Here is a 13,491-nt window from a genome sequence, read left to right on the forward strand (position 1 = left end):
AAATAATTTTTTTTTTCAATTTTCACATGTTTTGGGCCTGCAGATGTGACATCTGAGGGGCGCCACATGAAACAAAATTGTTTGTGTTGACACCTCATATGAGGCAATGGGTAATGCCGTGGGTTAAGCCACTGGCTAAGCCTGAGGTCATGCCACAGGTTAAGCCATTGATCAAGCCGGTGTTATGATGGGGGTCAAGCCACTGGCTAAGCCTGAGGTCATGCCACAGGTTAAGCCATTGATCAAAGCCGGTGTTATGATGGGGGTCAAGCCACTGACTAAGCCTGAGGTCATGCCACAGGTTAAGCCATTGATCAAAGCCGGTGTTATGATGGGGGTCAAGCCACTGACTAAGCCTTGGTTCATGCCACAGGTTAAGCCATTGATCAAGCCGGTGTTATGATGGGGGTCAAGCCACTGACTAAGCCTGAGGTCATGCCACAGGTTAAGCCATTGATCAAAGACGGTGTTATGATGGGGGTCAAGCCATTGACTAAGCCTTGGTTCATGCCACAGGTTAAGCCACTGACTAAGCCTCAGGTCATGCCACAGGATATGCCATTGATCAAGCCGGTGTTATGATGGGGGTCAAGCCACTGGCTAAGCCTGAGGTCATGCCACAGGTTAAGCCATTGATCAAGCCGGTGTTATGATGGGGGTCAAGCCACTGACTAAGCCTTGGTTCATGCCACAGGTTAAGCCACTGACTAAGCCTGAGGTCATGCCACAGGTTAAGCCATTGATCAAGACGGTGTTATGATGGGGGTCAAGCCACTGGCTAAGCCTGAGGTCATGCCACAGGTTAAGCCATTGATCAAGCCGGTGTTATGATGGGGGTCAAGCCACTGGCTAAGCCTGAGGTCATGCCACAGGTTAAGCCATTGATCAAGCCGGTGTTATGATGGGGGTCAAGCCATTGACTAAGCCTTGGGTCATGCCACAGGTTAAGCCATTGATCAAGCCGGTGTTATGATGGGGGTCAAGCCAATGACTAAGCCTTGGGTCATGCCACTGACTAAGCCTTGGGTCATGCCACAGGTTAAGCCATTGACTAAGCCTTGAGTCATGCCACAGGTTAAGCCATTGATCAAGCCGGTGTTATGATGGGGGTCAAGCCACTGACTAAGCCTTGGGTCATGCCACAGGTTAAGCCATTGACTAAGCCTTGGGTCATGCCACAGGTTAAGCCATTGACTAAGCCTTGGGTCATGCCACAGGTTAAGCCATTGATCAAGCCGGTGTTATGATGGGGGTCAAGCCACTGACTAAGCCTTGGGTCATGCCACAGGTTAAGCCATTGACTAAGCCTTGGGTCATGCCACAGGTTAAGCCATTGATCAAGCCGGTGTTATGATGGGGGTCAAGCCATTGACTAAACCTTGGGTCATGCCACAGGTTAAGCCATTGACTAAGCCTTGGGTCATGCCACAGGTTAAGCCATTGACCAAGCCTGGGGTCATGACTTGGGCTTAGCCACTGATCAAACTTGGGGTAATAACCTTGCATCCATTAAGCGACTGATCAAGCCTTGTGTCATGCCGTGGGTTAAACAGTTGATCAGGACTGGGATCTTGCCATGGGTTAAACAATTCATCAGGACTGGGATCTTGCCATGGGTTAAGCCACTGACCAAGCTTAGAGCCATGGCATGGGTTAAGCCACTGACCATGCTTAGAGCCATGGCATGGGTTAAGCCACTGACCAAGCTTAGAGCCATGGCATGGGTTAAGCCACTGACCAAGCTTAGAGCCATGGCATGGGTTAAGCCACTGACCATGCTTAGAGCCATGGCATGGGTTAAGCCACTGACCAAGCTTAGAGCCATGGCATGGGTTAAGCCACTGATCGAACCTGGAGTCAGGTGGTGGGTTATGCTATTAGCTAACCTCGGTGTCATGCCGTGGGTCACCCCAAGAAGCTGATCAGCATAAAAGAACAACAACATTACTTCAATCAAAGTTTATCACTTCATCATTTCAAATTATAATAAATAAGAATCAGCACACACTGTACAAATAACGACCGATATACATAATTACACACACTGAGTCTCTGTAGTTCACCATATTGCTCACAGACAGCATTAATAGGACATTGTAATGTGACACAGATTAGCACCACTGATATGTGAAAGATCACAGAACATCTACAACATGAAGTGTACAAGAGCACAGTGACACATGATTCAAGTCTCAGCTAATACAAATGGAAAGTACTAGTATATGAATATAAGTGCTTGCCAATAATTCAACATGAGCACTTGTAATAACAGCTGATCAATGCTAATTACTTGACCAGTTGACAGTACGTACTTACATATACATATATTCATTAGACTACTTCAGTTGTCTCTCTGAAAGAAGACCAGAACTTTGCGTTCCTAACTTCATTGATGAGACGTGTTATATTTGGGATTACACTTTCTCAGTAAAGTACAGATTCTTGTACTTTTGGGGTCTCATTCGGGATTCATTCACTGGTGTGTGGGGATGGGATGGTCGTCCCACAATGTCTACTAAAAGCTAGTATACATTTTGTCTCATAACTCATAGCTTCACACACAGCTGGGAAAGTTGCAAAGATGGGCCGTTTTGCAAAACAGATCAGTCATAATACAATGAACTTTTCTGTTCTGGTTTCTGGTTTTCTTTGACATAATTAACATAATGAGTTAAGAAAGGTATTCAGGGGGTAAAATTCACATTTTACAACAAGGAAATCACTTACTGTCTTAACAATTTGCATAAAAGTCTTAACCTTTAATCACATGTAAAAAATGTTGATAAAACATAATAAATTCTATCTGTATATATGTGCTAATAATTTTGCAAATGGTAAAAATGGGTAAACTGACAAATTTCTATCATTGCTAACATGTAGCAAATGTCCATAGATGATGTTCTACAGTGAAGTTACAGAACACGCTTTCTTCAATACAACCACATGGTATGGCCATCCCATTTACCTTGGCCTTAGGCAACACGTACCATGTAGTAGACTGCAATGTTTTCACTCATCTCTAGCAAGGTATCTTTATTGACAGATACAAACTACATCCCGATTATTCATAATCTATAAATTTAGCAATATTTCAGCTGTAACACAGCTGCCTGTAAATAATCGAGTCGAGGACAATCAATGATTGATATTGTGACCAATGAACCACATTGTTATTTGGGTAAAATGACATGCTGTCAACCAGGTCACTATACCTGGCCACCCAATCCATGAAGTTACTCCTAACAAGGACAGTGGATTTGGGACCAATTCAAATGTATTGCAATAACTTTACTGAGAACGGTTTTGTCATTATCTCTACTGTTTATTTTAAAATCTTCAAAGACATTTATTGACGTTAACTATTAACTCACTCACTTCATAAGTAATTCACTTAAGGGCATACTTACATACTATATATAGCATTCAAAAAATCCCTAACTATCCCACTGTATTTTGAGATATATTTTTAGGGCCAAAATATGTAGAAAATAAGATCTGCTTGTATGATCAGTATCAACCACTGTCACACACTGCCGCCAGCAATACAGGTATATTGCAATACAATTTATTTGCCAATACTTAGTTCTATAAGTTAGATACATACATGACAGTGTGAGGTGTGAAGTATACACACACTCAGGCACAGCGATGACTTAACATAACATCACTGCCACAGGCTAATTGGCATATCACGTGATCGGACCTTTCTCTTGTTTGTAATCAAACGCGGCATATTCATAATAAGAAGAGACTGGACTCACAAAAGCTTTTCGGCGCTCTCTTCATGTTTTACATTGTTACATATATATTCTTCCACAACTGCGACAGTTAGGTCTATGACAGTACATATTTAGATATCAAACTGGCTGCATCGTTTGCTCTCCGTCGGCTTCGATGACTGCACGTGGAGCCGTACAACCTATGTAAACAAAGGATTGCTAATAGTGTTACATGTTTTTGGATATTTTCTCAGTGAAACTAAACCATTCCATTAAAGATGTTTAGTTAGATGTGTATACTCGTCAAAAATAAAAGAGTAAAAGAAAGTACATTATTTTGAATTGAATTGCAAGATGTGGCGAATCGTCACATTTTTCTGGCCTGTGGCAGAGGTACTATGCTGGCTTGCCGCATGGAACTCTGGGTAGGAGAGTGGAGTATACACAGAACCATACCATCAGACATTGAAAAATTTGGAGGACTGTCTCAGATATTTACAGATCTCTTGATGATTTGGAAATAGTTGTGTGGAAAATACAGCACTCTGTGGACTTGTTTGGGTTACATAATTAATTTGAAGTCAATCATATATTGAGGATTTCTTTGACTTGAGTTGGATGAGAGTGTATAAGTCACATGGACTATTTTCCTTCAAAGGAGTCTCTGATGTACTTGTAGCGAGCAAGCTCCATTTCGGACACCGATGGAGTGAGCTGTTTCAGAGCTTCCAGGAAGTCGACTTCAGACACCTCAATAACTGTTTGGTCCACATCTTCACCTGAGTAACAGAAAAAAAATAAATAAAAGTTTATTTCTTGGATTTCTGATTTTGGGGTGATAAATCCTGATAGTTAAACATAAATGTGAAGACATTACACATGATGTGGGGACAATTGTGTGCACATTATGTTCGAGAAGTTTAGTCACGTGTTACCATGGAAACCTTTTACCTTGTTGTATGCAAAATTTGTTAGTATTGGGAGGAACAAACAATAGAATGCTTCATATATTTTACATAATAACACAACAAATCAAACAGATCCCTATTCTGTTGGAATAATATGATCTGACAAGCATCCATTTACGTCCTCCATTTTGTGCTAGCCAGCTGAGTGGTTTGTTTGGACATCTCACCTGCTTCCAGCTTCAGTATCTTCCTTTTGATGGCGAACAGCATGGCGTCTGATGACAGGGCATAGAAGTCTGCACCTGTCATGTTCCAGGGACACTTCTCCACAACTGACTTGAGAGACACATCAGCGTCAAGGTGAAACCTGCAGTTGGACACATGGAATGTTCAGCAATATCACTCCACAACACCAAATGGGCTTCACTCTTTCTGCCATGTAGGGATTGAACCCAGGCTTTCAGCTTGATAAGCAAACACTTCAATCACTTGGCTACAACACATTAGATAGAAAGGAATATGTAAAAACAAAAAGGCTGTTTGCCTTCCTGTCAAATAACATGATATTTTCATGACTGGCACAGTCAGGTAAAAGTACCAGCCTTATAAGGTAACAAGCATCACTGGTGCACACTGAAAGTAGTTCCTACATGCTATTTCATGTAAGTTATCACATATAACACAATAATAAACAGGAATGGTTGAACAACAGGACTGGTTGAACACTATACAGTTATGGTGAGAACACTACACAGTGATGGTGAGAACACTACAGTGATGGTGAGAACACTGCACAGTGATGGTGAGAACACTACACAGTGAGAACACTATACAGTGAGGGTGAGAACACTACACAGATATGGTGAGAACACTACACAGATATGGTGAGAACACTACAGTGATGGTGAGAACACTGCACAGTGATGGTGAGAACACTACACAGTGATGGTGAGAACACTATACAGTGAGGGTGAGAACACTACAGTGATGGTGAGAACAATACACAGTGATGGTGAGAACACTACAGTGATGGTGAGAACACTACAGTGATGGTGAGAACACTGCACAGTGATGGTGAGAACACTACACAGTGAGGGTGAGAACACTATACAGTGAGGTGAGAACACTACAGTGAGGGTGAGAACACTACACAGTGATGGTGAGAACACTACAGTGAGGGTGAGAACACTATACAGTGATGGTGAGAACACTACAGTGATGGTGAGAACACTACACAGTGATGGTGAGAACACTACAGTGAGGGTGAGAACACTACACAGTGATGGTGAGAACACTACACAGTGATGGTGAGAACACTACACAGTGAGGGTGAGAACACTATACAGTGAGGGTGAGAACACTACAGTGATGGTGAGAACACTACACAGTGATGGTGAGAACACTACAGTGATGGTGAGAACACTACAGTGATGGTGAGAACACTGCACAGTGATGGTGAGAACACTACACAGTGAGGGTGAGAACACTATACAGTGAGGTGAGAACACTACAGTGAGGGTGAGAACACTACACAGTGATGGTGAGAACACTACAGTGAGGGTGAGAACACTATACAGTGATGGTGAGAACACTACAGTGATGGTGAGAACACTACACAGTGATGGTGAGAACACTACAGTGAGGGTGAGAACACTACACAGTGATGGTGAGAACACTACAGTGAGGGTGAGAACACTACACAGTGATGGTGAGAACACTACACAGTGATGGTGAGAACACTCAGTGAGAGTGAGAACACTATACAGTGATGGTGAGAACACTACACAGTGATGGTGAGAACACTACGCAGTGATGGTGAGAACACTACAGTGATGGTGAGAACACTGCACAGTGATGGTGAGAACACTACACAGTGATGGTGAGAACACTATACAGTGAGGGTGAGAACACTACAGTGAGGGTGAGAACACTACACAGTGATGGTGAGAACACTACAGTGAGGGTGAGAACACTGCACAGTGATGGTGAGAACACTACACAGTGATGGTGAGAACACTACAGTGAGGGTGAGAACACTTTACAGTGAGGGTGAAAACACTACACAGTGATGGTGAGAACACTACAGTGAGGGTGAGAACACTATACAGTGATGGTGAGAACACTATACAGTGATGGTGAGAACACTACAGTGAGGGTGAGACCACTACAGTGATGGAGGCAACGAGCTACTACTCACTTCCTGGTGAGTGATGACAGCACCTTGAGCTGAGCTTCCCTTGTGTCAGCCACACCCAGGTACAGCAACTTGTCAAACCTGCACACACAAAAGAAACAGAGTAACTACGTGCTGCTGTTGTCAGTGAAACATTCCATGGCAAGTAATATCTGTGGTATCCAATTCTTGTCATAATACAACCAAGTGGATCAAGTGACTTGGTATAGTGTGTCCTATTGCATGTATTAGGATATTCAAAATACTACCATATGTTACCTGACATAATATATCGCAACTTCCTCCTTCCATTTGGTCATATGACACCGGACCAAAAACATGCTTCCTCCATGTCTGGGATGCCTGTTCCTCACAGCCTCATCATTAGCATGCAGTTATAAATCAAGACAAGGGATCTGTGTACAGGCCTTGCTCTTGTGTCAGGATCAGTGTACTAATATCATGAATATCCTAATACAGGTAACTTATTTCTATAAACACAACATAATATCACTGCATGGTTAGCTCACAGTTGGTGATAGTGTCTGCAGTTGTTGCAAACAGCAACAAGAGACCAAGAACCCCTCACGGTGTGTATTGTGACATTATGTTATATTAGGGAAATATCTTGCAATTCTCAGTGGTAGCTGGAAACAACATATACAGGCTGTGGATGCCTACAGTGACCCTGGTTCAGTCTCTTACAGGCCACTGTGACATACCCAATGACATCAACAGTTTTGCAGGGAATGTTTAAGTTAGTCCCTAAGATACCTGTACAGATGACAACTCCAGTTTTAACCTTGATCCACTGAAACATTTAACCCCTTAAAGAACCAGATTGTCTAACTGGACAAACTCACAAACTTTTTTATCCATATCACATGTTATTTCCTGTGTAACATGCTCATGGTCATATTTGAGGAAAATGAAACTTATTATAGGCTTGGATAAAGCTTCCACAGCTGTGGAAACAAGTGAGCACAGTACACAGAGGCATCTTCTATTCAATGTAATGAGATCGCAACTGACAATTCAATACTGTTGTAATATCATTTTATAATTAACAATCCATTTCCGCTTCATTTATATATCACCTAAAGTCCACTTTTGTAATTGCTCAATTCCTATTTTTATATCAACCCCAAATGGCACAGAAAGTAAAAAAGTAGCTGAAACACAGTCATCATGTTGTCATTTATTGACCCTTGTATGGTGCAACAGACACCATAACAAATACTGACCTTCCTGGTCGGAGCAGGGCAGGGTCAAGTAGGTCAGGCCTGTTTGTGGCACCAATAATGAACACATCACAGGACTTGTGAAGTCCATCCAGCTCTGCCAACAGCTGGGATACAACTCTGTGATGGATGAACAGATTATTACAATGCGTCATGGGTAGAGGATGAGTGTTTGATGAATTCACTTCCAATTCAGAAAATATTACAAACTGATGTTTGATTCTGTCAAGTTTCATTGCAATAATGTTATTTATTTTGAGAATGTGTGATAAAAAGGTGACATTATTACATTCTATGAATAAATATTGAATGCTTCCCCACTGAGTCACAGATAAAAGGATAGTTAAGCTGTATTGCTAGAAAAGGCGGTCCCGCTTGGTGAGCTTGATTCCTGGCCCCATGACCCCAAGAGTCTACTCTACTACCTACCTACTTGTCCATGACCCCCAAAGTCCCCCTTCACTGGCTTCCTGTCCATGACTCCCCAGAATCTTCTCTACACTCTACCTGCCCATTACAACCCAAGAGTCCCCTAGACTATCTACCTGTCCATGACCCCCAAGGTCCCCACCCCCACCCACTGGCTACCTGTCCTGGCTCCCCAGATTCCCCTCTACAGTCTGCCTGCCCATAACAACCCAAGAGTCTCCCAGACAGTCTACCTGTCCATTACTCCTCCTGAATCCCCACTCCGACCCCTGTTTGGGGCAAGGGAGTCCAGCTCATCAAAGAATATCACACAGGGAGTGGCACTTCGAGCCCGCTTGAAAACTGGAAATAGAAACATGCATAATCACTCCAGCAATAAGCCTTATGACATGTTTTTACAATGTATAGCATCCTATAAGGCTCATCCTGTCTCATTAGACATGCTTTATCACATAACATGTTTTCCAAATGATGGTGCCCAGAGAATTGAGATATTATGCATAGTGTTGGGAATCAGAAACCAAATCCACTATCGATTATCGGAGGATTGTGGTGAACGATTATCGATTATAATCGAAATATATACAGTTTTAATGAAAACACCAATTTGAAGGGTTTTTCCCCAGTTTTTTTCTAATAAATGTTCCTTATAACTAATACTGTCATGCAATGAATGCATGCATGCAAGAAAGACACTGGAATTGTAATTAAACAATAAAAGTAGTTACAATTTTACAATGCGTATAGCTTTACGCTGTTGAGCGCATGTTTGTTCGTGAATATCGTCAAATTTAATCACTAGTTTACTTCATTTAAGTGTGTTAAACTAAAACAACAAAATTCCAATTAATCAAAAAAATGTTTTTTAACAATCAATAATCATTTTTAATCCTTCTTTCGATCGATTTTCGATTATTTTCGATCATCGGAACACCACTAATTTTGCATAACTTCTACTGCTGTAGATACTTAGAGAATAAACCGAAACCTGCTTAATGACAGATAATCTGAGTAAAGAGAAAAAATGGCAGTGGACATTCAGCATTCATTCTGAATTTTTTTCTCAGTTCAGTAGATCACTCACTGACATTTAAGAGGGAAAATGAAGAAAAACACAAAATGTCAACAACAAAAAAACTACTCAAAAACTGCACTGAAGGCAGTTTGTTGTTCAGATTTTGTGACGTTTTTTTGTTATATGTTATGTCATATTTTTTGTAACAACAAAGCACTGTAACATCATATAGCTTTAACTGACCAATCAGAATCACTTAAAGCATTCCACCCTTCCCAGTAACATATGTTTTATAGTAAATATTATCACAATTTGGCATGTGTGGAAGATATATTCTCTTACCCTCTCTGACGTTCTCTTCACTCTGACCTACGTACATATTGATTAATTCAGGACCCTTCACACTGGAACAATAAACAATTATCAGATGTACAGAGGTACAAGAGTTTCACATAATTCACTCAAAAACACTTATAGAAGGTTCTTGCTTTGAAGTCTTGCATCTTCAAATACTCAAGTATTTGTTTGTATTTTGTAGCAGCACACAATATTCCAAATGTATGACTGACTGAGTTTGGTTTTACGCCGCTCTTAGCAATATTCCAGCAACATCACGGCGGGGGACACCAAAAATGGGCTTCACACATTGTACCCATGTGGGGATTCGAACCCGGGTCTTTGGCGAGACGAGCGAACACTTTAACCATTAGGCTATCCCACCTATAATCAACTACAGTCATCAATCCATTAGTTGACTGAAGGACACAATCCATCAGGTCACATATTTATCTTTTTATTGAAATAACAATCAAGAAAAGCATGGATGCCTAATTTGCCCTGGAATTACCCTAGGGTTGTGGCCAACTATTACCATGAGACTGAGTGAGTGAGTTTAATTTACGCCACACTCAGCAATATTCCACCGCGGCGGTCTGTAAATAATCGAATCTTGACCAGACAATCCAGTTATCAACAGCATGAGCATCTATCTACACAACTGGGATACGATGACATGTGTCAACCAAGTCAGCGAGCCTGACCACCCGATTATTATTATCATGAGAACTGGGTTACCTGAGAAAGTTTAGAGAACACTCTGTTGCCACAGCTTTAGCCAGGAGGGTCTTCCCTGTTCCTGGAGGCCCGTACAGCAGCACACCTGTGGGGCAGAGCAGAGTGAGTGAATATTTCTAAGTAAGGGACCGTTCATAATTTATGGCCGCATGTCATGTACAAAATCAATGACCCCCTTTCCAATATTTTTAAGCATATTTTTCTATATATTTTAACGTACAAACTTGCTGAACCAAACCCCCTCCTCCCCCATGTGTACAGAACTGATGACCCCCCTACCTCCCCAGAACAAAATGGGTGACCCCTCCTTAATATCATCATCACCCCCTAGCCATAAATTATGAATGGTCCCTAATTATATGTACAATACAGATTTGAAACCCCACAATATCCTAGTCCTTGTACATGTTTAAAGTCCGGGTTACATTCTTTGTTTAGAAGACCAACAAGTTTCTTGTTTGCAATATACCTGATCTCTTCAGTCCAGCAGCTAACAGCTCGGGATGCTGCAGTGGTAACTGTACCGTATCCAAGATGTCTGACTTGACGTCTGCTAGACCTCCAACATCCTTCCATGTAACATTGGGAATCTACCAACAGACACATTGGGATAACAGTACAGGCATAAAGAAGTACCGTATATTACTGTCTATAAGCCGACCCCATGGATAAGATGACCCCAAACTTGACCCTTAAAATCAGTGTCAAAATGGTATGTTTCGTGCATAAGTCGATCCCCCGCGATGGGGTCCTACTTGCAGCAAACACAGACCACAGACAACTGGCATTTACCAATAATTATAACTTTGGTCCACATTATTCAAAGAATTCACAATCATATATATTGCGTCTACTCACGGATCGAAACGAAGTGCAAATAATACAATGCCCAGCAAAAAACAACTTAGAACTTAAAAAGGTAAATAATCTTGTCTAGTGATGTTTAATTGCAAATTTGATGTCTCTACTGACAAAGTCGTCTTCTGTTGTTTGTTCACGCGAAGTGATACGATGTTATTTTCTTACCCCTGGAAAAAAGTTTGACGAAAGCGTAACCCATGGATAAGACGACCCCCTTCTACTGATTGCTTTTTTTGGTCCTCAAAATTCGTCTTATAGACGGTAATATACGGTACTACCCTGAAGATAATTTCAAGAGAACACCATTTCTGGTGTCCCCCGTCGTGATGTTGCTGGAATATTGCTAAAAGCGACGTAAAACCCTACTCACTCACTCAAGAGAACAATTTCTTTCACTCATTAATAAGCTACCTTTGGTGCACCAATGGTGTCAGAATGTGCTGCCTGGAGTTTGTCCAGTGCTGTGTCGACATCTGTCTGTTCGATGACCACCCCGGCTGATACCAGGTCCTCCTCTGTCTCCAGGGTAACACCAGATGACCATTCCGCACTACAGAACCAGAGAAAGGGAGTGACTAGGTTTGTTCTGTTTTTGTAACATTCAATATCTTCAATACTTGGGAACACAAAGAATGGGCTCAGCATCAGGATCTGAAACCTGGGACTTCAGTGTGAGATAGTCAGGTAACCTATTGGTCAAAACATTGACTTGTCATCCTTTAAACCTCAGACTGACAAACCATCATTTTCAGTGCATCTAGATTTAATCTTTTGCACTATTAGCTGAGGTTACTAGGAAAGTACAGAGATCTTATAGGTATGAGCTAGTGGGCAGTCACAGACTGAGACTGACACCTGGGTTAGTTCCCCCACATGGGTACAGTGTGAAATCACATACTTGTAGACAGTTGCTGTCATACGGCTGGCATTATGCTAAAACTTTACAGAACTCAGAAACAGTGAAAGGTGTACGACTTTACAAACTTCATAACAAAACAATCAAAGCTCAGTAGAAGGGACACAAAATCTACATACCGTAGATAAGCTGATCTCATAGAAGCCGAAGACCTTTCGGATTATTAACTCATCCTCCTCAGTACTAACATAGAAGCATTTGCCCAAATAAACCTCCCAGACGAAAGTCTATTACTCTACAACGGTCAGATATCTACTGTTATTTGTTACAAAGACAAATCTATTGTGCATGCACACTAATTTGCTATCTTGCTAAGTCTTGTGGAAAGTAATGCATACCACAGTTTGAGAGCCTTCACGTAAGCCTGTCGTTTGGCATGGCCAACCAGTGCAACAAGGTCACCCAACACAAAACCCTGGAAACAAACACAACACAAAATATCAAACCACAGGAATCAAATAGCATAGGGAAAACATCAATATTCCAAGCAGCAAAGTTCAGAAGATTCCAAGAGGAATAAATAACTGTCCCGTAAGAGTACCGTTATGTTTGATTCAAGTCAGAACAAGTGTTTGCCTCTGATATGGCAATGTCCCCCGCCGCTAAAGAATGGAATATCTATATTTACTACTTTTTTATTTTTGGGTCACATACAAGATGCCTGAAATGACTGGTGTCTGCATAATCACGAAATGTAGGCTGTCAACGTAATTGAAAACATTGGGTACAATGTTTTATGAGATATCATGTTTAAATAAGTTGAAAAGTGGTCAAAGTGTCGTGGTGACCTTGAAGATAAGGTCAAGGTCCCCCAAATCGACTGGTGTCTGGGTAATCCCCCGATGTATACTGTCACCAAATTTAAAGACACTGGGTACAACAGTCCATGAGATGTCGCATTAACAAGAGTTGAAAAGTGGTCAAAGTGTCGTGGTGACATTGAAAATGAGGTCAAGGTCACCTCAATCAACTGGTGTCTGTGTAATCCCCCAATGTAGGCTGTCATCAAATTTGAAGATATTGGATACAACAGTCCATTAGATATCACTTTAACAAAAGTGTTCAAAGTGTTCAAAGTGTCGTGGTGACCTTGAAGATAAGGTCATGGGTCACCCAAATCGACTGGTGTCTGGGTAATCCCCCAATGTATACTGT

At 41.6% G+C, this 13,491-nt stretch overlaps 1 protein-coding gene across 1 annotated transcript in view; it reads right to left on the reverse strand.

Moving 5' to 3' along the window:
- Window positions 1–3,973: 3,973 nt before the first annotated feature.
- LOC124275519 (peroxisome assembly factor 2-like) overlaps window positions 3,974–13,491 on the reverse strand; it is a 28,283-nt gene continuing 18,765 nt past the window's right edge. The window contains exons 10-19 of the mRNA XM_046711098.1: window positions 12,675–12,751; window positions 11,832–11,970; window positions 11,029–11,149; window positions 10,560–10,644; window positions 9,828–9,889; window positions 8,704–8,812; window positions 8,045–8,161; window positions 6,825–6,902; window positions 4,855–4,994; window positions 3,974–4,498 (exon numbers count right to left, since the gene is read on the reverse strand). Coding sequence (XP_046567054.1) covers window positions 4,362–4,498; window positions 4,855–4,994; window positions 6,825–6,902; window positions 8,045–8,161; window positions 8,704–8,812; window positions 9,828–9,889; window positions 10,560–10,644; window positions 11,029–11,149; window positions 11,832–11,970; window positions 12,675–12,751 — 1,065 coding nt within the window. The 3' untranslated portion in view covers window positions 3,974–4,361. The remainder of the gene's footprint in view (window positions 4,499–4,854; window positions 4,995–6,824; window positions 6,903–8,044; window positions 8,162–8,703; window positions 8,813–9,827; window positions 9,890–10,559; window positions 10,645–11,028; window positions 11,150–11,831; window positions 11,971–12,674; window positions 12,752–13,491) is intronic.

This window comes from Haliotis rubra, unplaced genomic scaffold (assembly GCF_003918875.1).
Source record: "Haliotis rubra isolate DU_JTF1 unplaced genomic scaffold, ASM391887v1 Scf20, whole genome shotgun sequence".
Lineage (NCBI taxonomy): Eukaryota > Metazoa > Mollusca > Gastropoda > Lepetellida > Haliotidae > Haliotis > Haliotis rubra.